We start from the raw sequence: 24,511 nt of genomic DNA on the forward strand, positions 1-24,511 counted from the left end.
GTAATATGATACACATAGTTCGCAACAAAATCTAATTTTCGTGTATTCTGACGCCATATTGTATCCGCCATTTTGAAAAATGACTAATTGACCAAAGATTCGTACTCAGCGACCTCGAAAACGTGAGAAATAACTGCTCATTCACATATACCACAATAAAATATAATTTCCATGTATTTAGACGCTATACTGCATCCACCATCTTGAACTACTTGAACTACTTAAAAAAATCAATTAATAATCATAGTTTATACTTTAAAGAGGCAAACTCCGTCACTTCAATCGTTTACAACAGTCATGAACAAAATTTTTCAAAGTTTTCTACTATAAAAAGTCAATAGTCAATGAAAAAATTTATATCAACTTTGAGTCGCCATATTTAATTTCCAATAAAAAAATTTAAAATTTTGACCCCGGAATCTGAAAGAGCAACTCTTTCTACGTAGAAGAACATATTTTGTTTTAAGTTTTCATGTGATTTCATCACTTTTCTGAGCTGAAAACCAATCGACTATAAAATGTCCGCTTGGGAAGTAATGGGTTAAGAGACGCATGTATGTAGCAAGCTACACCTCCACCAGCCTTACCTATTCGAGCATTTTTTATAATGAAATAATTTTTAATTTTAATTAAATCATCAGAGATCCCAGAGTGTAGCCATGTTTCAGCAATCGATATGACGTGGTGAAAGTGCGTATGAAAGTACAGACAAATCAAATCGATGTGGCCGAGAAGAGAATTAGCATTGAACTGAGCAATTTTTATTTGAGGATGCTCACTGACTTTACGACGCGGTTCTGGGAGAAAAGAAGGCAGTCAAAGTATAGTCACCATAAGTAGTTGATACAATAGTTTTAAGTAGTAAAATAAACAAAAGAATAGTTCTTGATTCGGAGTAATGTAACAAGCAATTAAAGCGCAAAACACTACAAAAAGATAAATAATTAGATTACAGCCCAAAGCGGAAGCGTAGTGATACACTCGAAGTATAAGAGTAACAGATACATTGTAATTACATAATAACCAAACTTAGCATAAAATACATACAAACGCGATAAGCCGTGATTTCTACGCTGTGGTATTGAGTGTTGCTACAAGGTAGAGAAATTAAAACTAAAAATAGAATAGTAATGATAAATAACAAGAAGTCATAACAATCAGGTAGCGTTGACTCAGAGGATAGCAGGTAATTTGATCTGCTCATGCATTGGTTTCGCTTGAGAAAAGATACTGCTTCAAAAGTCTCTTGAAGGTAGGAAGAGAAGACTCAGAGGTTATAGCAGATGGAAGAGAGTGCTAAAAGAAGACAGACGAGAGATGGAAGGAGTTCTGGAAGAAAGCAGTTCGATGTGGCGGAATGTAGAAATCAGCAGAAGACAGAAAGCGATGCAAGGAACGAAAAAATGGAGGCCTTTGGGAAAATAAGTCACTTATATATAGTACCATTTCACCACGACGAATCTTAAAAACATACAATTCCAAAAAATAGAGTCTACGATTCTTAACTGATAGCCACCCCAGCTGATGCCTAAATGGGGTAATGTAAACGTCACGTTTTAAATCAAAAATAAATCTAATGGCACAGTTTACAAGTTTCTGCAGTTTGTTGTTCAATTCAACAGTTAGATCATGATAAACTAAACAACAGTAATCAATGTGCAGAAATATTAAAGTCTTTACAAGTTTGCACTTCAATCGTTGTGAAAACGATCGCCTATGAAATTTAAGTTTATATAGAGTGTAATGGACTTTCCGCGATACTAGAGATATGTGACTGCATCACGAGAGACTAGCAGACATGATGACACCCAGATTGCGAGCCTCACTCACATAGGGAATAATCGTGCTGTTGACTGCAATAGGTGGAAGAGAATTACAATTAATGGAGCAAACATAAGCCTTACTGCCAAGGATCATCACCTTAGATTTAGATAAATTCAGTGACAAACCATTAGCATCTGCGTAGTTACCAATAGCAGTGGCATCGAGCGCTATCTGCTCAAGTCCATGAGCAAGTAAGCTGGGATAGCAGCTAAAATAAATCTGGATGTCGTCTGCAAAGATCATATGACTAGAATATTTGAGGGACGTACCAATGTCGTTAATAAAAAGAGAAAAAAGGAGAGGGCCCAGTACAGATCCCTGAGGGACACCCCGATTAACCGAAAGCCAGTTAGAGATGATGCCGTCGTCATTAATAACAGCCTGAGTTCAACCAGTCAGATAGATGAAAAACCAATTTAAAGTGGAATGTACAAAGCCAAAGGCTTTTAACTTACAAAGCAGTAGAACATGTGAGACCATGTCAAATGCTTTACTGAAATCGAAAAGGATTAAAATTGTGATTTTTCTCTCGTCTATCCCTCTGCGTATATCATTTCCCACTCGAAGCAGTGCGGTCTGGGTACTAAAACCAACACGATAACCAGACTGTCTGGGATCAAGCAGACCATTCTCATCAATAAAAAATGAGATCTGCCTATGTACCAACCTCTCTAAAATCTTGGAAAGTTCAGGTAGATTGGCTATAGGACGAGTGTCTGAAGGAGAGAGAGGAGTACGGATCTTAGATAGCGGCCTAATATAGGCCAATTTCCAAGCAGCAGGAAAGTGAGAGAATGAAGGATAGAGCTGTTAATAAGCGTTAGTAAAGTTGAAGAAATACAAGGAAAAGCATGCTTAATACAGAAGAGAGAAATACCATCAGAGCCGAAGGAGAGAGAGCTACCAGGGGTGGCTCTGATAACCTGAAATAGATCACTTAAGGTAACCTCAGTTAGAGAAAATGAAGGTGACGACTCCGGAATGACGGATGAGGCTAAGGAGAATTCCGCCATAGTACAGGGAGGAACAGAGTTAGTGATGGACACATAGTGAAGATTGAGTTCTTCTGTAGAGAAAAAGCGCAAAAGAGACGTAAATGCACTTCCAACTAAATCAAGGCGAGCGAGTTCTTTCCACATTTTGTTAGGATTGTGAATATTCTCAAGAAAATCATGCTGATAACGATTCTTCATCGTCTTAATATCCTCATCAAGTGTTCTTCTCACATTCCTGTAGATTTCGTAAGTCAGGAGATCTCCTGTCCGTTTCGCACGCTTATACAAGATATTGCGGGCACGAATACGGTCCCTGAGTTCATCAGTCAGCCAGGGTGACGGCGGTTTCTTTACTATAAAAAATCGTATTGAAGCAAACCGATCAAACGCAAGAAGGATGGATCGTGAGAGAGAGTTCGTTAATTCATCAACATCTCCAGGCAGTCAAGCCACACTTAGCGGTTCTAAAGCATCTATGGAACCCTAGAGAGAGCGAAGGAATTCAGGGGCCGCAAACCCCCGAAGATCTCTCCTCATGAGCAATCGCTGCTCAATCGAGGAGACATTAAATGTATATGTTAACTCTAGTAAGTCATGACCAGCAATGAAAAGCCCTTCAGACTTTTTGAACTCTTGTATCTTATCCAGACTATCCACAGCGATTACATCTAAGCACGAATCGGTGCGACGAAGTATGGAACGTCGAGAGAGAGAAAGAGAGAGAGAGAGAGAGAGAGAGAATTTTAAAGTAATGTCAGTTCGTAATTCCCATAGAAATAAGTTCTGAGGCCCCCCACGCAGAGCCCAAATAAGAACAGATATGTACGGGTTAGGACTTGACGCCATATAGTCATTCGGACCCGATGCGCCGTAATGTTAAAATTTTCAAATTTTTAAAAACAGAATTTTCTAAGTTTCTATAGATATTGATGACATTTGTTAAATTTTAGATAATAAAAAACGTAACAATAAACGTAATAATAATAAAAAAATTGTTGTTTAAAAAATTTTCAGGTTTTTCTGAAATCTTGTGTCATTGACGTTTTATACAAAAAATTCTACTTTTTCGAGCGTTTATGTATTTTGTAATTCTTTGCAATTATAGATACATTTGATTAGACTGTTTACAAATGTACCTTCGTACACACAAATATGTGTGTGCATGTGTGTATATAAAGATAAAGACGTAAATGTGGCGGATGTCCGCTCTTAGCATTACCTGAAATCAACGACGTGGCGGACATCTGACTCCGCGAGTGTGCGTGTGTGCGTGCACGCGCACGCGCGCGTGTGTGTGTGTGTGCAAACAACAAAAAGTAAGTAAAAAAATTTCTACAAATTTGTACAGATTTCTTTTTTTTGTGTAAGTTGTTATACACACACATAGACATATATATTCATTCATATATGTATACATATACATATGAATAAATATATATGCTATGTGTGTGTCTATATATATACATATATACACACATAAACATATATATGTATACACCTCTACTATACATATAAATATTATACCTATGTATGTACATACATAACTTTAAACATTGATATTATACAATACATTAAAGTTATGACGCCATATGGCGTCATTCCGACCCTTCAAAGGTTAAATTTCAAAATATTTATTAAAGCAATTTTATTCTTATATCTATTACATGTTCAAAAAAATTAACATGTTTATACAATAATACCGTTTAAAAGAAAGAGCTTTTATTTCCTAAAAATTTAATTTTTTTAAACTTGTTTGGCTTTAGAATAGAAGTTTGGTTTTAGAAATCCTTCCATTATTATTTACATGATACAAATATAGAAAATAAATTTTAAAGATAAAAAGATATATAAATCTTAAAAAATACCTTGATAACACCTGTAAGTGTTATATTATCACCAGGCATACAAATATTAACTAAATCATCTAAAAGTTCCACATCAAGCACTTTAGGTACACTGCCTTTATTTTCCTGCAAAATAACACTGTCATATATTAATGTTACATACAATTTTTATGTGATAAATATTTTATATCAAAATATTTGGACATTTCATAAATATTACAACGTGTACTTGAAAAACATTATCTGCTTTTCTAAAATCATTAAAACAATATCTATTAAATATGACTGCTAAAACATTTTTTTAAATTTTCAGTTTTTTTTACAAAATGTAAGAACTTGAGCAAATATTAAGAATAAGTTTCTAATTAATGTTATATTCTTAAATTTTTTAATGTTTCTGATTGTGTAGTTTTCTTTAAATAGCTTTCTAACATAGTATTGAGTCGTTAGAAAGAAAAGTTTTAAATAATTTAATCACAAAGCACCAACAAAATATAAGAATTTTAAAAAACTATATATATTCATAAAAAAGAATATAATTAAAAAATCATTATTTTAAATTTAAAAAATAAAACTTCACAGTATTATTTTTGTGTGAAAGTATGAAAGTATGAAATTAAGTATGATATTAATAAATAAACAGTTCTCGTTAAATATCACACTAGTAAAAATGTGGCAACTATTCATAACTATTAATATTATAAATAAATCTTGTAATTTCTTTACATCAATATTTATTAATAATATAAGAAATACTTTCATGACAAATTATCGTTCTTATTACTTTTGTTCGAGAACAAGCTCGAAAACTCAGTCTTATTTTTGGTTGCCACGCTCAAGCAAGAACTTCGAGAGCTTGCTCGCGCGTGATAGCAACGTAATCTATTCTTCGAATAATCGGTAAGGTACGTGTAATTGGGCTGTCCTGCGACGAGCGACGGCATGGTGAGCTCGTTCGCGTTCAGGATGCCGTGTCTCGGCAGTCAGTCGGCTCTCGAAATCTGTTGTGAACAGGCCACCGTTTCTGCGCATGTCGCAAGTCAAATCGACATCGCGTATCTTGGCAAATCTCGAGTGAGTTTATTGCGTAATAGAATTTCGAGTGATTTTCTCACGGAAGAAAATCCTCTATTGCAGGCAAAATTTATCGAAAGCAAAGTGCATTAAATTTGAGCAAAAATACTTTACGTGCGCCGCTTGTCGCGACCACGAGGCAGCGAAGACCATCTCATTCCATTAACCGAGACGCGATCCCGCGACAAACACGCCTAGTTTCGGCTGGGATAAGCCGAGCGCAGTTCATGCGCCCGACGGCAAAGGCTGCAGAAGGACTTATTGTGGCGCACAGTGGTCCCAATTGCCAAAAACGTGGCCAAAACCTTCTAAATCAAAGTTTCAATTTGTTTACTTTTAAAGTAAATAGTTAGGATATTTTTACCGTTAGAAACAACTGTTTCTGAGAATCACATACACATACCTGGCTATCAAAATTAATTTTTACCTGAACGTCAAGCGCGTTACATAGAGAGTTCACTCCAAACGCAAATAAACGTAATTTTCAATCGCGTTTCAGTTCATTGTGTATTTAATTATTTTAATTTTGTCAACGACTAAAAGTAAATTTCAACTATGTAAATAAAATGCAATAAAATTTGATTGATATTAAATCATTAAAATATTTTAAATATCGTTTTTTTTATCGTTTCCAGTTTAAATTGCAAAAATTAAAATATGCAGAAATCAAAAGAGAACCCACTCTCAAACAAATTTTCCTGTCTTTTTTAATCGTTCTTCATTAATTTAAAAAAGAATAACTGCACCTACTTGCTCCATTTTTTTTTTATCTAAATTTTTCTGCAGCGATGCATAAATTCGCAGGCGAGCATCGCACGCTTTTTTTTGGTTAATTCAAAATAAATAAAATAATTATTCTGTTTACTACGGGTTCATAAATATGTTTCAATGATGTAATAACAATCAATATATGTATTACCTATTGTTTAAATATTTTTTAATTTGTTAAAACAATAAATAATAATGTATTGCTAATATTTGTTACTTGTAACCAAAATAGTTAATTAATTTTTGTTTTTTTACAAACAAAAAATATTCCAGCAAGGGAGCAATGTCCTTAAAAAGAAAAAAAGTTTTTGATATTATCAAGGATAATATTACCGAAGACAATAACGTTCTTCCGAAGGAATTGAATTGCTAAAAGCGCCCACTTGTAAAGATTCTTTGTACATTTCACCACTGCAAAGTAGTGAAAAGGTATCTGAACATTCTTTTGACGAAGAATACTAATGTTATTTATAATCGGTATTGACATTGAAAAATATTGAATAAAAAATTGTAATAAAATTATTTTGTCATTTTTTATTTATTTAAAATTCGAAATTAGCGATCTCGGAAATCGCCCCCAATATTAATTTTTATTGAAATCGAACTATTTTTTATTTTAAGTCCGCCATATTGAATCCGCCATTTATTTTCAAAAAATAATGTTAAATTTGAAATTAGCAACTTCAAAAACCCCAATGTATTGATTTTTAGAAATATTAAATTAAGTTTTCGACTTTTGATCACGTTTTTGGCAATTGGGACCGCTGTGCGGCGGGGGACTGTCCCAATTGCGCACATAAGCGATTGAACACAGACCCGATTAGACACGGACCCGATTGGACACGGACCCGATTGCACACGGAACCGATTGCATACCGACCCGATTGCACACGGAACCGATTGCATACCGACCCGATTGCACACGGACCCGATTGCACACGGAATCGATTGCACACCGACCCGATTGAACACGGACCCGATTGCGTACTGATCTAATTCCACACGATCCGTTTGCACACGGACCCGATTGCACAGGGACTCGATTGGACACAGACCTGATTGGACACGGACCAGATTGCACACGGATCCGATTGCACACGATACGATTCCGCATTGCAGATAGTAGGGGAGACGGGGGCTAGAATTAACATTTTTTAAAAAAGTAGTTGTATTTTCTAATCCAGATATTATTTGGATATATTGCTTTTTGCAAGTGATAATGTGATCATTTAGCTAATATGTAAGCAAGGATATTTTTTTAAATTACTAATAGGTTTTTTATAAGAGATGATTCTTTGGAAAAAGTGTCATGTTAATTTTTGACCCACATTTGGGGCAAAAATTAACAGCTCAGGGGCAGTTATTAACATACGACAAACATTAACATATATATTAACACTGTTAGTTATTTTAATTTTTTTTAAATAAAAATGTAATGTTATTTTATTTTATAAAATTCTTGATTTATTTGAGATTAATTAAATCATCTAATCACATAAAAAAATTATTTGCTTATAACCAAAATATCATAAATAACATAAACTTTTTTAAAATACAAAAAAGAACATAGCACATTTTTCATTAAACATATTTATAATAGTTAGTAACATTATATTACTATTCAAGAACAAAAAATCACAGCATGTTCTTATTACAGCTTACAACAAAAATATTGCATAAACCTCTTTGAAATACAAAAAAGAACATAGCACATCGGTATTATTCATTAAACATACCTCTAGCTACTAACTTTATATTACTATAAGATTCAGAAGTTATCATTACTATTATTATTATTAAATATTATTAAATATTATTACTGCTCATCGTCGTCAGAATGACAATTAACACAGATAAATGAGGTAACATTACCGTTACCGTTACTCTTTGTAACTCCTGTCCGTCTTTTTTATAATTTCTAATTCTAAAAACAGAAAAAAACTATAGTATATGTTTTCTGATTTAAATATTATACTACATTCTTAAAATTAACCGCGGGGTAAGTATTAACAATGTTAATACTTGCCCCAGAAATTTGTTAATACTTGCCTTATCTCAATAATTTATTACTTAATTTAATTCATCCAAAAACTAGTAAAATAATATTTAAAATAACGTAAAAAATTAAAAACAAACTAATATAAAAATCATATAAATCAAATAAAAGGAAAAAATGACGACAAATTTAAGCAAAAATCAAAATTTAAGCATATGAAAATTTTCCATTAGCTGACTAAAATGCAGCGCACATGCGCCAATTTCTCGCATGACGTCCAACGGGACACTGCGTGTCGTCAGCTAGTGCAGAGCGTTACATAAAACAAAAAAAGTTTAAAATAAAACACCTAAGACGAATAGTATTTTCAAAAATTGAGCGTTAATACTACTTACCCTTGTTAATTTAAGCTCCCCGTCTCCCCTACATAGGTTAGCGACTTGGACGGGGTGAATGCGGGAGGGTGGGCGAAACCCCCCTTGCACCCCCCTCCAGTGTGTGTGTGTGTGTGTGTGTGTGTGTGTGTGTGTGTGTGTGCGTGCGTGCGTGCGTGCGTGCGTGCGTGCACAAAACATTTTCTGCACCTCATGGGTTTGCGACTATAAAATATGTATAAGAAAGAATACTTATAATAAATATTTTGTACGTATTTTTATGTCTGAGTGTGCCAAGTATAAAAAAATTATGATAAATATTTATGAAAAAATGAAAAATAAATATCTTATTATAATCAAAAAATATATAAAATATTTCAAGTTTATATATCGTAAATATTTTTCAGTACATTTTAAAAATATATTTTATATATTGTTATAATAATTTTTGTATTATTTCTAAATGGTTTGTAAAAAATGATTATATAACTTTAAAAAAAAATTTTTTTTTTAATAAATTCGTAAAATATTAATAAAAATTTATGCTAAATTTTCTCTGCTATTTAGGTTTTTTTTGCATTATTCTGCGATGCGGAATCATATCGCGTGCAATCGGATCGGTGTGCAAACGGTTCGGTGCGCAATCAAGTCCGTGTGCAATCGGGTCCGTGTGCAAACGGGTCGGTGCGCAATCAAGTCCGTGTGCAATCGGGTCGGTGTGCAATCGGGTCCGTGTGCAATCGGGTCCGTGTGCAATCGGATCCGTGTCCAATCGGGTCCGTATCCAATCGGGTGTGTCCAGTCGATTCCACGTCCAATCGAAACTGTGGCCAATCGAATCCGTGTCCAATCGGGTCTGTGTCCAATCGAGTCCGTGTCCAAACGGGACTGTCTAATCGGGAAATACTACTGTGTCCAATCGCTTATGTGCGCAATCAGCCCTCACTCGTGCAGCAACACGCCAGCGCTGGACTGACCGAAACACGACGTTGCGTGTAGTGGTTTAAATAAAGTAACCTCTCATTATGATAGCACTCGCTCATTCTTTCACCTGCCTACGTCCTCTAATGATTATCAAGATCTCCTAACACGTGCAGTCCGGGCTTAGTGCTGAGCCGTTCCGGTAATTCTGAGTGAGTGGGAGTGCGATTGAAGCTCAATACGCGCTTGCACAACTTTAATGTGGCTACATCATTATTATTAACATTATAAACAAATCTTTAATTTCTTTACATCAATATTTATCAATAATACAAGAAATACTTTTATGACAAATTATCGTTTTTATTACTTAAATTTTGTTATTATTTCTTAAATATTATTTGAATAATGCCAAAAGCTCCAGTATTAAAAGTTATATGCAAACAAAAAGTCACACAATTACCTTCCATATTTTTACGCATTTTTAAGCAAAAAAACCTTCTTAACCCATTTCGGACTAAAATGCTTCATTTTCTTCTCAACTTTCAACACTCTATTTTTAGATGTAATCAACCTAGTAAACATTTTTTGAATATCTCTTACAAACGCAAAAAGTCTTCTCTTTCAGATGCCGTTGTTAAAATTGATTTACGAAGTCTTTGGAAAAGGTTACAGCTCATTTTTTTAAAAGAGCCAAATTTTTATAATTTTTTTTTTAATTTCATATTTTAAGCTCGTTAAGAAGTGGCCAGAACATCTCTACCATAGTAGAAAGTGTCATCTGTATCTGCTCTGAAAGACCTCATTGCGACTTTTTTAAAAATTCAATATGGCGACTTTAATATGGCAGTTCAAAATTCAGTAAATTCAAAAAAATATTTCTTAAATTTTTTCATGGTGATCTCATTTCATGGTGTACACAGACAGACAGACAGACACGCACAAACACACACACACACGCGCGTGCGCGCGCGCACGCACGCACCCCCCCCCACACATACACAAAAAAATACAAATCCCAGCAACCTCCACGCCGCACAGTGGGAAAAAACGCAACGTTAGAGAACAAAAATCTGTAACTACGTCAATTTTCAATCGAATTCAAGGAAATTTGGTATCTTATGAGTTTTTTGGTCGCTGAATCTGAATTCACTGCCAAAAATTAAAAATTCGATATAGCAAATCTACTATGACTAACAAAAGTGCTATCGAAATGGTTTCGGGGGCTACATTATATCTTTTAAAAATAAAAAATCCACTAATATAACATAGCATATGACTCTGAACATCACAATTTAAGATCTAGCACAACTTAAGCTTAAATAACGTAATCTTAAATGCTATAATCTCTAAATCTTATAAACTTGAAAACTACAACCTTAAACCTTTCAACTTTCAATACCGCATAACTCCCTATCTATGCACTTAAAAAATGATCTTGCAACTTCAACAAAAATTATATGTGTGTAAAATCTAGTTGAGATAGATAAATAATTAGCAAATACCGTGATATGTATATGTATTGAATTGATAGAAGTAGAATTTTCAAATTCTATACGTAACAGCCAAAATTCTAGCAGATACAAAAATTAGTGATACATTTTGGTTGGGATATCAAAAAATCTGTCTATATTAGCAAAAAATTTTTTTGGATGTGCACTAGACTGTTATTAGTTAACTGCAAAAATAAATCAATTTAGCACTTTTGTTAGTCATGGTATATTTGCTATATCGAATTTTTAATTTTTAGCAGTGAATTCAGATTCAGCGACCAAAAAACTCACGGGATACCAAATTTCATTGAATTCGATTGAAAATTGACGTAGTTACAGATTTTTGTCCTCTAATGTCTCGTTTTTTCCCACTGTATCTTGAATAACGCTAATGCCGACGGTAGTGTCTCTGCATAAAAAATCATAGAGTCTTAGAACTGACAAAGATTTGACAATAATATCGAAATATTTATAATTTTCAAGCCTTTTATACGTAGTGTTAATAAATTCTAGTCGGTTTTAGATTGAAGTTTCGAAGAAATCGCGATGACATCTTTTAGAGCAGATACAAATGACACTTTTTACCATGGTAGAGATGTTTTGGCCACTTGTCTTCAAACTCAAAATATGGGATTTTTGAAAAAAATTTACGAAAAAATCGCTTCTTTTTCGAAAAAATGAGCTGTAACTTTTTTCAAAGATTTCGTAGGTCAATTTTGACAACGGCATCTGAAAGAGGAGGCTTTTTGCCAAATGATATCAAAAATGGTATTCAAAAAATTTTTACTAGGTTAATTACATCAAAAGATAAAACGTCGAAAGTTAAAAATAAAATGTAGCATTTTGGTCCAAAATAGGTTAAAAGGCTGCTGGAATTGTCTGTTTTATCGACAAAAAGACAGTAATTTCTGTTTCGCAATATCTTTTTATTTCTTTTATAGATTTGGAAATCCTTCAGAATAAAAGAATACGCATTGCTATCAATCTGTGGAGTGGAGTTTCTATCAAAAACGGAAAAAATTGTTAATTTTCTGTCACATCATAACAATGTTTGGTGAATATAAAAGATCTACAGTTTGTACTTACAAAATTCGTATTCATAGACTAGTAGACGACAAGAACAAACAGTGTCGAGTTTTGAAAATTATATTTTAGTGCCTAATTAAAACAAAATTGCAAAACAAAAATTTAGGCTATATATGCGTAAAAAGTCCATGACTAATCAGAAAAAGATAGCAAAAAAATTTCTTGTTCTTGATATAAAGTCCAATTCACAGATGGATATTAATATGTGTACTTTAATTCTAGAAAAGAATTTCCAAATCTATAAAAGAAACATATACGAAATCTCATTAATAATGTGCACGAATGACTACATTATCGACCTTGATCAAGTTTGATGGGCTGTTTAGCATCCTCTTAAATTCATAAAATATATTATTTATTTATTTATACTCATTTACATTTATCTATGCTCAGATCAAACCGTTTAAATCAATTTATACATATACACACAATTATCTCAATATATCTACTATTTAAAAAATTAATTATTAATTTTATTTCATTAAATTACACTAGATTTAAGAAAACGGTCATAAACTAGACGTAGGTTACAAAATTTACAAAATCTCGTCTATTTTGCGTTGAACTCTGGCGATAACTACCCAAATTACTTCTTTACATACAATTTAGACATTGTAACATGGTCACTGGTCATTAGTGTTTATTGTGTTGTCATAAAAGCTTAAAAAATTTTAGTATTGCAGATAATTAAATTTTATAAGTGTATTCTTTACATTGTGATATGTTGAGAAATATTAATTTTTTAACTTTAATGTAATTTAAAAAGCTTAAATGTCTTTCAAATGACATAATTGAAGTTAATATTTGACGTAATGTGTGCACATATTTGACATGTAAAGTTGTACCATATATTGTTTGCGTTATTCAGGGTTATGGATTATTTGCAAAGGATCCCGCACTTTTCGTAGGGAAAAATGGGTTCCAGACGAATTGCTCAAACTCTGGCAAAATACATGCCGATTAAATGTTGTAATTGCTAAGTCAATCCTATATTTTCGATGTACCTACGTTTAAAAATAAAAGTAAGGGTGTCATGTATTTTGTATAATACATACATACGTGCGTGTACATGTGTGTAACAGCAGAAATAATTACATCTTTTGATTGCTTGGTTGAGAAACCAGTCTTGTTATCAGCAATCGCAGATTCGGCTCTGGTATCATATGGTCGCATGTGGGGGGGATGACTAGTAACTCTTGCGATACGACCGCACATGCGCTCAGCTGAGTGACACTCATCCCCTTCCCATACGAACATATGCTACCGGGGCCAGAATCTGCGATCGCTGCTTGTTATAATAATCTTTCTTTTCAAGCCTATTCCGTATGTGTATCGTTAGAAACAATATAGACTCGTCGTGTATTCTTCGGAGTTTCCCACCATCATAGAGGTGGTTGATTTATAACAGAGGAATCAAATAAATCCAGTTACTACTACAAATGGTTGTTTGGGAAATAAGAAGGAGAGTGATGCATAGAACTACTGGTGAAGGACCACTATAAAAATCCTAACGCGCCAAGTTCGGGACCTCAGTGGTATTGGGAAAGGCCATACGCAATATGCTTTAAAAAAGAGATTATAATAGCAAGACTAGTTTCTCAATCAAGCAACCAAAAGATGTAATTATTTCTGCCGCTACACGCATGCAGGCACGCACGCGCGTACATATGTATGTATTATGCAAAATACATGACACATTTACTTTCATTTTCAAACGTCGGCACATCGAAAATGACTTATAGGATTGACTTGGCAATTACAACTTTTAATCGGCATGCCTTCAGCTATCTTTCCAAAATTTTAGCCAATTTGTATGAAATTTTTCCCTACAAAAAATGCGAGGTTCTTTGCCTCATAATCCTCTCACACTTAATTTAATTATGTTTAGTTTTGTCAAACAGTGAAAACAAGACGCCAAATGGCAAGTAAAAATTAACCCTCAAACCCAACCTATGGATTGTTTTCGTCTTGCTTAAAACTACTGTCCTTAATTTTTCGTACAATCGCAATAGCGCCACCAAAATTGTACTTCTTTGGGGAGGAATTTCAAAGCCAACCCGGTCCGTTAATTCTACTCCAAACGCCAACCAAATAAAATTCGAATAAGATATTTTCGACTCATAAGTGGAGGTTACGTAGGTAAAAATTACTTTTTCAAAAAACATTTTATTTGTTGATAAAGTATTTTTGAAAACGTACGTTTATTAATGTTTCCCTATTTTACAACGCTATTTATCATCCTCAAAAAATACTAATTTTCATATGCTGAAATAAAATATCTGCTTTCATTCTACGTTAATCCGATTTCACATTTTTTTCGTAAAAAGAAACCTTTCTCCTTTCAAAAATTAAAAAAAAATTTTTTTTACATTTTTTACTATTGCTATATATTTTTTTAATTAACTTTTTTACCAATTTTTCTCACATATTTGGGGAAAAGGGGGGGGGGGGTAACGTAAGGATAGTTTCTTGAAGAAAAATGTTTAAAAAGTACACATAATTTTTCAGATTTTTTAAATCATTATTTATATGATTATAAGGACGAAAACGACCCATAGGTCGGGTTAAAGTGTGCCGAAAAATACGGTTGAGATTAAGAGTTAAAAATTATTTTTACATTATCTACATATTACAATATGTATAAATAAATATACTCTAAATATATTTTGACAGAGTTTCTAAATTCCCAGGCACTACTCAGGCATATTTTTGACTACCATATTTTACCACTCATGGTTTAGAGTAAACCAGAGTCTTTTGTTTTATATCTCGAAATCTAAAAAGGCTATTTTGACGTTTTTTTCCAATCAATACGCAAGCCAGTAAGAAAATAGATATTTGTGTTACAAGAAATTTGTGTATGAAAAGTCGGCTATTTCCCATGAGTGCGGGGAGTAGATGCACAAGTAACACATTCTTTTTTTTTTCGATGTGTAAGTGTAAGAAATGGTACAGACGAGAAGTGTTTCAGGATAAAAAGTGGATGAAAAAAGGAGACCGAGAGGTCTATGGGAAAGGTCCGACCCTCCCGCAATTAAAAAAAATTATTTTGTTATTTTAAAGAAATTAATCGCTTTAGTACTACTAAATAAAAAAGATTGGATTATTTTTATTTTGTATTTTTATAAACTATATATATTAAATAAACTGTTAGAAAAAATATTACTACTTATATTATTATTACTTTTTTGGTAATTTTCTTCATCTTTGTACTACTTCCACTATTTTCACTGCTTTATGCGGCTTTGATACAATGTCTATGCAACACGAGTTAACAGGTTACTTATTTAGGATTAGGTTTGTTCGAAAGCGACGAAGTGTTAAGAATTCCCAGACAGCACAAAATACTGAAAAACGACGAAAAGACGTCATTTTTAAGTTGTCTTTTAGGTAAGACTAAAAGATGACTATAAGACGTCTTTTATAGTATTGTCGAAAAGAAAACTTAGAAAAAACGTTTTTTCGTCGACTTTTTATAGTTGTCTTTTTAGCAAAGCAAAAAGTGGACTAAAAGATATATCTTTCCGCTTGTCCAGTTGGCGAAAGCAATGCGCCACGTGCGGACTTGCCCGTTAGTTAGTGCGCGGCGCCGTCGATAAGCGGCTTAATTTTCTCGGGGGTAAAGTGCAGCCGACCGGCTACATAAAGACAACCCGCAGCGTGGTTAAGGCAAGCAAAAATTTATAGCGCTTATTCCTGTCCGACGTAGAAGAGAGCTGCCGCACAATACTTTTATGATTTACTCATTTTAATTGAGTAAATGATTCACCACAAAAAAAGTGAATCGTTCACTCCAATCGAATAAAGACCCACACAGCACGGGAAGCTCCCGAGGAGCTCACAAAATTTTTCATAAGCTTCATTTACTATAAGCTTCCAAAAAATTCGCACGGAGCTCCCTGGGAGCTGCTATGTCCGCTTTTGAGAGCTCCTTGAGAGCTTCATTAAGCTCGCAGGGAGTTTATAAATCATGTTTTAAGAGCTCCCTGCGAGCTTCAAAGTAATTCCCGGGAAGCTTTTATACAAGCTTCCTGAGAGCTTCATCTAAGCTCGCAAGGAGTTCAGAAATTATGTTTTAAGAGCTCCCTGCAAGCTTCAAAATAATTCTCGGGAAATTTCTATATAAGCTTCCCGGGAGCTCTTATGTCCGCTTTTTGGGAGCTCCCTGAGAGCTTAGATGAAGCTATCAGAGAGCTTATAAAGAAGTTTTACAGAAATTATTTCGAAGCTCGCAGGGAGTTCTTAAAACATTATTTCTGAACTTTCTGCAAGCTTAAATAAAGCTCTCAAGGAGCTCTCAAAAGCGGACATACGAGCTGCCAGAAAAAAATTTATTTTTATTTTTTCTCAATTTTCGGAAGCTCTCTCTGAGTTGCGAAGGCCCACGAACTCTCTTCGTGTAACAAAAACAATATATACTACACTTTGCTGCTAATGAAGTACTAACTGCTAAGTAAGCCGTGAGTGAGGATTTTCTTTTATAAGCTTTTTGAAGTAAATTTTCTCACGAGAAGAAAGAGCGCCGTGCCTTCGCCTAGTGGCGATCTTACGAACTACTCGCGGCTATATGACTATATATGCAGTACATTAATTTACCCGATATGTTCAATCTCTGGGCTTGTTTTGTCGAATTTTGTAAGCTTCTCGGAAACTCAACAAAACGAACTCCCTGGGAGCTTGTTTTGTCGAATTTTGTAAGCTTCTTGGGAGCTCAGCAAAATGAACTCTCTGGGAGCTTGTTTTGTCGAATTTTGTAAGCTCCCCGGGAACTCAGCAAAATAAACTTCCTGGGAGCTTGTTTTGTTGAATTTTGTAAGCTCCCCGGGAGCTCAACAAAATAAACTCCCTGGGAGCTTGTTTTGTCAAATTTTGTAAGCTCCCCGGGAGCTCAGCAAAATAAACTCCCTGGGAGCTTGTTTTGTCAAATTTTGTAAGCTCCTCGGAAGCTCAGCAAAATAAACTACCTGGGAGCTTGTTTTGTCGAATTTTGTAAGCTTCTCGGAAACTCAACAAAACGAACTCCCTGGGAGCTTGTTTTGTCGAATTTTGTAAGGTTCTCGAAAACTCAGCAAAACTAACTCCTTGGGAGCATGTTTTGTCGAATTTTGTAAGCTCCTCGGGAGCTCAGCAAAATGAACTCCCTGGGAGCTTCATCGGAGCTTTGTGCTGTGTGGGGAGTTTACTTATCGAGCGAGAAATTTATTCTTATAAGAAGTGAGATGTCACGCCATTTCCAGTGGCCGTATTTCACTATCGCTAAGACGACTAAGGGCTCCAATAGACCAGCGCGATTATGCGATATCCAATAAAAGCTCCGCTTTTTCAAAAAAAAAAAAAAAACAGCTCTCATTAGATATCGTGCGTGGTGCGTCGTAAAATAACACTAGTCTGCCGGCGCCCTCAAAGATGTCTAATATCAAACGTCTTTTAGTCATCGGCTATAAGATGACTTTTTGTAGAACATAAGTCATCTTTTAGTCATCTTTTCGTCGACTATAAGCTCTACCTAAAAGATGTCCATGACAAAAATTTGTCATCTTTTAGTCGTCTTTGTGCTGTCTGAGTTACCACAGATGGCGGTAAAATATCAATAACGGTCGGTAATTTTTGCAAGTTTCCAAGAATTACTATATGCGTGTCGAAAGATGATGTACTACGTACGACGCGAGTATCAGAATGAAGGGAAAGGTGTGATGAAGTAATCAACCGTGCAAGATTTGGGGGAAATAGTCGTGCGGGAATAATTCATTTGATATGAGTTAATATAACCTAAACTGGTGCCTAAGGGTTAATCTCTTTCTATATTCTAATCTTTTTCTACTGTGTTGTAAGTTCTAAAATATATAGTTTCTTAACTTTTCAAGGACAGAAAAGCTATTTTTTGTTCTTCACTTTTATCACAATAACTTTTAATGTATTCGGCTTAGAAAAAAAATTCAAATATCATTTCCAAAAAAAGTCAGCTCTTGCAAATGGCACTATCAGAATTAACCTACGATGTAAAAATAAGAAGTTATGGTGGGTTTTACAAAAAAGCCATATTTTACACAATTTTTAAAATCCGCTTTTTTAAATAAAAAACATTTTGCTGAAACATTGCGACCACGCTTAAAAATGACATGGTTATCTATAAACCGCATTTTTTTTTAATTTAATATATAACTTCAAAATGGTGCCTTACAGTTTAAAAATTTTGAATAATTTCTTTGGATGATATATATCCATGCCACTTTTAAGTGTGGTTGCGATGCGCTAGCAATACGTTTTTCCATTTAAAAAAGCAAATTTTCAAAAAAAACTGTAAAATTTGGTTTTTATAAAAAAACTCGCCATAACTTCTCACCTTCGCATCGTAGATCAATTCTGATGGTGCCATTCAAAAGAGCAAACTTTTCTTTCAAAAATAATATTTATGTATTTTTATGACTTTCCCGTCCTTAGAGGGTTAATATTTTCAATCAAAATACCAAAACATAAACTTATGCGAATACAATAAAAAGTATTAGTTGGTAGTGTTCTATATTCCTCCACAAGTTGTATAACCACAATCGTTTTCCCTCTTCAATAAGTTGTTAATTATGTTCGTTAAATATATCTGATCGAAAAATTTCTGCTCATAACATAATAAGTAAAACTCTATAAATAACTTATATTAACAAAAATTAAGGGAGTTCCGCTGCTAAATCAAAATAAACAGATTTTCATGAAACTTTGTAGAGAAATTCAAATTAATGATATAAATTGATTGCCAAAATTTCAGAAAGCTGAACTACCTAGTTATTTAGATATTAAATATTTTATTAACATGGGCTCTTATGGGAATTGATGAATTTTCAGGATTTTTCAGTTTTTATTGTCGTATTAAACATAGAAGTAATGAACAGATGTTAGTGAAATTTTATAATATACGATACATCTTACAAGCTGTCTAGAAAAGTACTGTTAAATTTTTGAAACAATGCACTTGCTCGTTTGAGTGTAATAATTGATAAAATAAAAAAGTTTACAATAATTGATGTAATATAGCACGTAGATGTAGTAAGTGTATGCTAGTAATATAACATGAATTTTAAATTGTTGTATTTAGTTATGTAAGTGGGATATAATAGTAAAAAATGTTTATTCTCAATTTAAAAAAAATTATTTCAATAATGAAGGTAGTACTTTATAGCCGAATTTTTTCTTATATTCACTATTATTAACTTTAGATCATATACAGCAAAAAAAAAGGCAACAAAATGGTTATTTGAATATTTTTCTTTACTTGAACCCCTGTGCCACTTGTTGTGCCAGGCCTGAGCAGAGGAACTCCCTAAAGTCACAATATTTGTTAAATTATTTAAATAAAACTAAATAATAGTTCATAACCTCTTTTCTTCTCTGTACATTCATTGAAATATACCTGTACTGAAATGGGCACTGACTAGTCTGACACGATCCAAGAGAGACTTAGAGCATTATCCTTTTCGTACAGCTATGTCCAAAAATTGTGACTATACTGATTAGTAAAATAATAAGACCTTATTAACCAATCACATGTCCACTCCAGTAGAGATACATTGTTATGTCCACTCCAGTAGAGGTACATTTTTATGTATACATTAGAGTCAAATTACCTGCTCATCATTCAATGGCTCCTGTATTCTAATAATTTGACATAAAACAGTTTTTGTATAAGAAGAATCTAAAACTGGATAGAATTTTGATACTCCACAGACATCACATTTTTTTGGTAATGTATACGTTTCCTGCCACTGCTTGATTAATTTCTGCAAATGGCATTTAGAACAGGCAAATACAATCCATTCCGCAAGATATCTTACTCTGCCAACTCTGATCACACAGCCTCTAGTGGATATCAATTTCCCTATTTTTTTCGTAATGTAACAATTATATAATTATTTAGTGTTGCAAGAATATAAAAAAATTATCATTAAATATATTTTTTAATTTAAAATAAAACCTATAGATATAGAAGAGTTACTGAATACGTACTGATTGTTTATATTGTATCTCGTCAATATTTTATATATTGAAAGACACGATGGTGTCTTGCGCTAAGTAAATGAGCAGCACGAGACCGACCGTGAATCTTTACGCAAATATGCAACTTCCGAGCACTTGAGATTATCGGATCTTAATAACGATCAAGTTCTAATCAAGCTCAATCGATAGCTTGGGTTTAAATTATATCAGGGTTGAGAAGTAACCCATTACTTGTACCGTCGTTACAATTACTTTTTTGGTAACGAACTAGTAACGGCGTTACTTTTTTTCTGTAACTGTAACATAGTTACATTTTTTAAGTAACAATAACAAATTTAACAGTTACTTTTACCGTTAATTTTTAAAATTTAAATTTTTTACTTATGACATATCATAATTTTTACATTTTCTATCTTCATTCAACCAATATTCACAGTTAAAATCATCTTATAAAAACAGTTTTAAGATATCATGATTCAATGAGCGCGTTCAGCAGATGAAGCGGATGAATGAGACAGTAGTTCTTTACTACGATTAATTTCTGCTTCTAAATCTAACAAAGAATTAAAGGCAAAAACCAATATTAGAGAATAACTGAGCGCTCACTGATCCGCTCCGTCTGCTGAACGCGCCCAATTACAGAGCCATAGCTCTTACGAACAAACTTTATAAATATCAGCCTTTAAGTTTGAGGCAAAACTGCTCGAAACTAAAAAAAAACTATTCAATTTTAGACTTAAAACTTTCACGGTCATTGACGTTGCTTCCAATAGAAAGAGCTTCCGAATATATGCTTTGATAAAAGTCTGGACTATTTAATTGCCTATCCCAGCAAAGATTTTTGTGTAATGGAGATGAAACGCGCCCCCAATGTTAAAGTGACAGAAAATGGCAACATTAAGCAAGATCTCGATGGTAAAAAATAAGAAAAGAGAGAGATAAACTGAATCATTCGTCGCTGTTTTATTAACTTCTAGCAAATTATCAAATATGCATTAAAAAAATTAACGCAAATAAAAGCTGAATTAATTTCATAAATATATATATTAATGCAGGTAATCATGCTAATATATTCCCATAATAAAATTATAAATTATTAATTTAAAAAAAATAAAATTAATCAAATAAACTATATGACACTTGCTAAATTCACGGATGGCATATTAGTCCAATATTTTCCACATCAGCCATACTACAAAAATTATATTAAAAATTTACAAATAATATATAATAAAATAAGAAACTTGCAAAAGATACCAACATAATTGATTATATAAAAATGTAATCATAAACAGGCATTAGTATCCTTTTTCCAGTAAATTTGAAAATATTGACAGATTTGGTTTCAACCGACATGACAAATCAATCCTCTCGATGCAGTTTTTTGCAAAATGTATGCTAAATGTACATATGTGACTATATTTCATTATCTTTGCCACATGTTTTTGAGTATGACCGGAATTTAGAAAAGCTTTTTCTTACCTCGTTCGAAAAATCAAGTTCATTAAAAATCTACTCAGTAATACTAATCAAATTAATATATATTTTAATTGTACAGTATTCAAATTTAAAGAAATGTTATATGTCTAGTATAAGTAATTTTAATAATTGCTTTATCAAATACAAAGTACTCTTTTAAAATGTGACATTTTATAGATTAGATTAAGATAAATTAATAACTTACCCAAAGTAATAATCAAATCTTGCTATTTTCTTTGACTTTTCGTTTATAATTAGTTGATTTGCAACCGTCAATAAAGCAATAAGCTAGTGTCGTTAAAATATAAAATTATTTTCACTCAATAACAGAAAAGTATGTTCGACATATCAAAACAACGATGAATGACTTACTCTGTTCTTTTCCTCATCTTTTACCATCGGGGTCTTGCTTATTGTTTCTATTTTCTGCCACTTTAATATTGGGGGCACGTTTCATCTCCACACAAAAACCTCTGCTGAGGTTTTGCTGCTGGTAGGCAATTGGCAGTCCAGACTCTTAATCAAAGAATACATGCCGCGTCCTGGTACAGCGTTGCGCTAAGTGAGTCCCAAATGCGCACAGTAATAAACGGACACAGCAAGCTGAGTGAAACGGACACAGTAACAAACGAACACAGTGCGAAACGGACACAGACCAAATGCACACAGACCAAACGGACATAGTACAAATGCGCACGGACCAAATGCACACGGACCAAATGCGCACAGACTAAATGCGCACAGTGCGAAACGGACACAGTCGCAAACCCATGTAGTGCAGAGAATGCTTTGCGCGCGCGCAAACACACACACACACACACACACACACACACACGGGGGGGGTGCAAGGGGGCTTCATGCCCCCCCCCCACCCGCACCCATCCGTCGGTAGTGTTGCCCTAAGAAGTTGCAACCCATGTGGGAAGTTCATGCGCATTTGGTCTGTGCGCATTTGGTCCGTGCGAATTTAGTCCGTGTGCATTTGGTCTGTGCACATTTGTTACTGTGTCCGTTTGGTCTGTGCGCATTTGGTCTGTGTCCGTTTCGCACTGTGTCCGTTTGTTATTGTGTCCGTTTCACTCAGCCTGTGTCCGTTTATTACTGTGCGCATCTGGGACGTTTCCGTTGCGCCGATATTTCACAAACGTTGCAGTTTGCATCATCAGGGCTAAGAGCTGTCTCTGGAATCCGATACTAAGCTCTCTTGGAGTGTAACCGCTCTTACATTCCTCTTGTCTTAGTGGTAAGGATGGGGGTAGAGAATAAGGAGAGAGGACGAGGCATCCAATGGTAGCACAGTTCATTGATTAACTGTTGGTCAATCCTAATACAATATTCTTCTAAATCTGCTATTAGCACATTAAATAGAATCGGACTTAATGGGCCTTAACCCCCTTGCCGTTCAAAACTCACTGCTAACCTCCTCCCCCACTCTTACTCTACTCTTTGTCTCTCTCAACAATTCTTCTACCCTCTCTACCAATCCTTCTCTAATCCCTCTCTCTCATTGCTCTGCCTAGTATATTCCTATCTACTAAATCAAAAGCTGCTTTCAAATCTACAAATAGTGCCACCAATCTACCTTTTTCTTTTCTATCCGCTTATTGATCAAATAATTCAGCACGTATATGTTGTCTATCGTTCCCATTCCTTTCCTAAAACCTGTCTGATTATGTGATATTATCTCTTTTCCTTATATTTCTTCCTTTAACCTATCTGCTAATATCGCTGTGTATATTTTATACGCCGTTGGCATCAGCGTCACTCCTCTGTAATCCTCCACCACCTCCCTCTCTCTTCTATTCAGTATCGAGACCACTATCCCCTCTTTCCATATCTCCGGCCACCCCTCTCCTTTCCATACTCTATTGCAGAATTCCCAAATCCAAATTTTCACTCCTTCTCCCCCATATTTCCATACTTCATTTGCCACCCCATCTACCTCCGCCGCTTTTTTCCCTTTCAGCCTCTTTATTATCTCTTCCACTTCCTCCCTTCTTATTTCCCCCTCTTATCCCTCTCTCTTCCCTCCTTTCTTCCTCTTATTACCCTTCTTTCTACACCCCTCCTAGCAAATCCATAAAATAATTCTTCCATTCCCTTCCTTCTATTCCCTCATTTACCCCCATCTCCTTCTCTCCCTGTTTACTATTTCCTACACCTGTCCCTCCGTTCTTGCCTCCTGAGCCATCCATATCCATCTTTCTGTTTCTTCCCTTTTTTTCCTCCCGCATAATTCCTGATACTCTCTTTTCCCTCTTTTATATTCCTGCTCTTCTTCCCTCCCCCTTCTCCATTCCCTCAGTTTTCTTCTTGCTATCCTCTTTCCCTCCCTGCATTCCTCGTCCCACCACCCTCTATCTTTTTCCCTCCCATCTCCTCTCTCCTCCTCTATTTTTTCTATTGTTCTCTTAACCTTATCCTCTTGCCTATCCCATTCCTCTTGAACCCTCTCTTCCCCCAACCTTATCTCCCCCATCTCTCTTCTAAACGCTTCCGCCCCCTCCTCATCCCACCCTCCTCTCCATTCTTTTCTTTCTCTGTTTTTCCTTCTTTTCCCCTTTTTTTCCTATCAGCGTTATTTCTACAGAATGGTGGTCCGAGTCTATCTTTTCCCCTATCTCCAACCTAATTTTCTCTCTTATTTCCTCATTCTCTATAACATAATCTA

General features: G+C 34.4%; 1 protein-coding gene across 7 annotated transcripts in view; it reads right to left on the reverse strand.

Moving 5' to 3' along the window:
* The window catches only part of LOC105833494 (DNA helicase MCM8), a 209,574-nt gene that overhangs the window by 118,194 nt on the left and 66,869 nt on the right, over positions 1-24,511 (reverse strand). For 6 of the 7 annotated variants that reach the window (XM_036287736.1, XM_036287737.1, XM_036287739.1 and 3 more), the window contains 2 exons: positions 19,992-20,242; positions 4,685-4,789 (listed from right to left, as the gene is read on the reverse strand). In XM_036287736.1, coding sequence (XP_036143629.1) covers positions 4,685-4,789; positions 19,992-20,242 — 356 coding nt within the window. The remainder of the gene's footprint in view (positions 1-4,684; positions 4,790-19,991; positions 20,243-24,511) is intronic. The other variant, XM_036287742.1, reaches the window with a different exon arrangement.

Source organism: Monomorium pharaonis, chromosome 5 (assembly GCF_013373865.1).
Source record: "Monomorium pharaonis isolate MP-MQ-018 chromosome 5, ASM1337386v2, whole genome shotgun sequence".
NCBI lineage: Eukaryota > Metazoa > Arthropoda > Insecta > Hymenoptera > Formicidae > Monomorium > Monomorium pharaonis.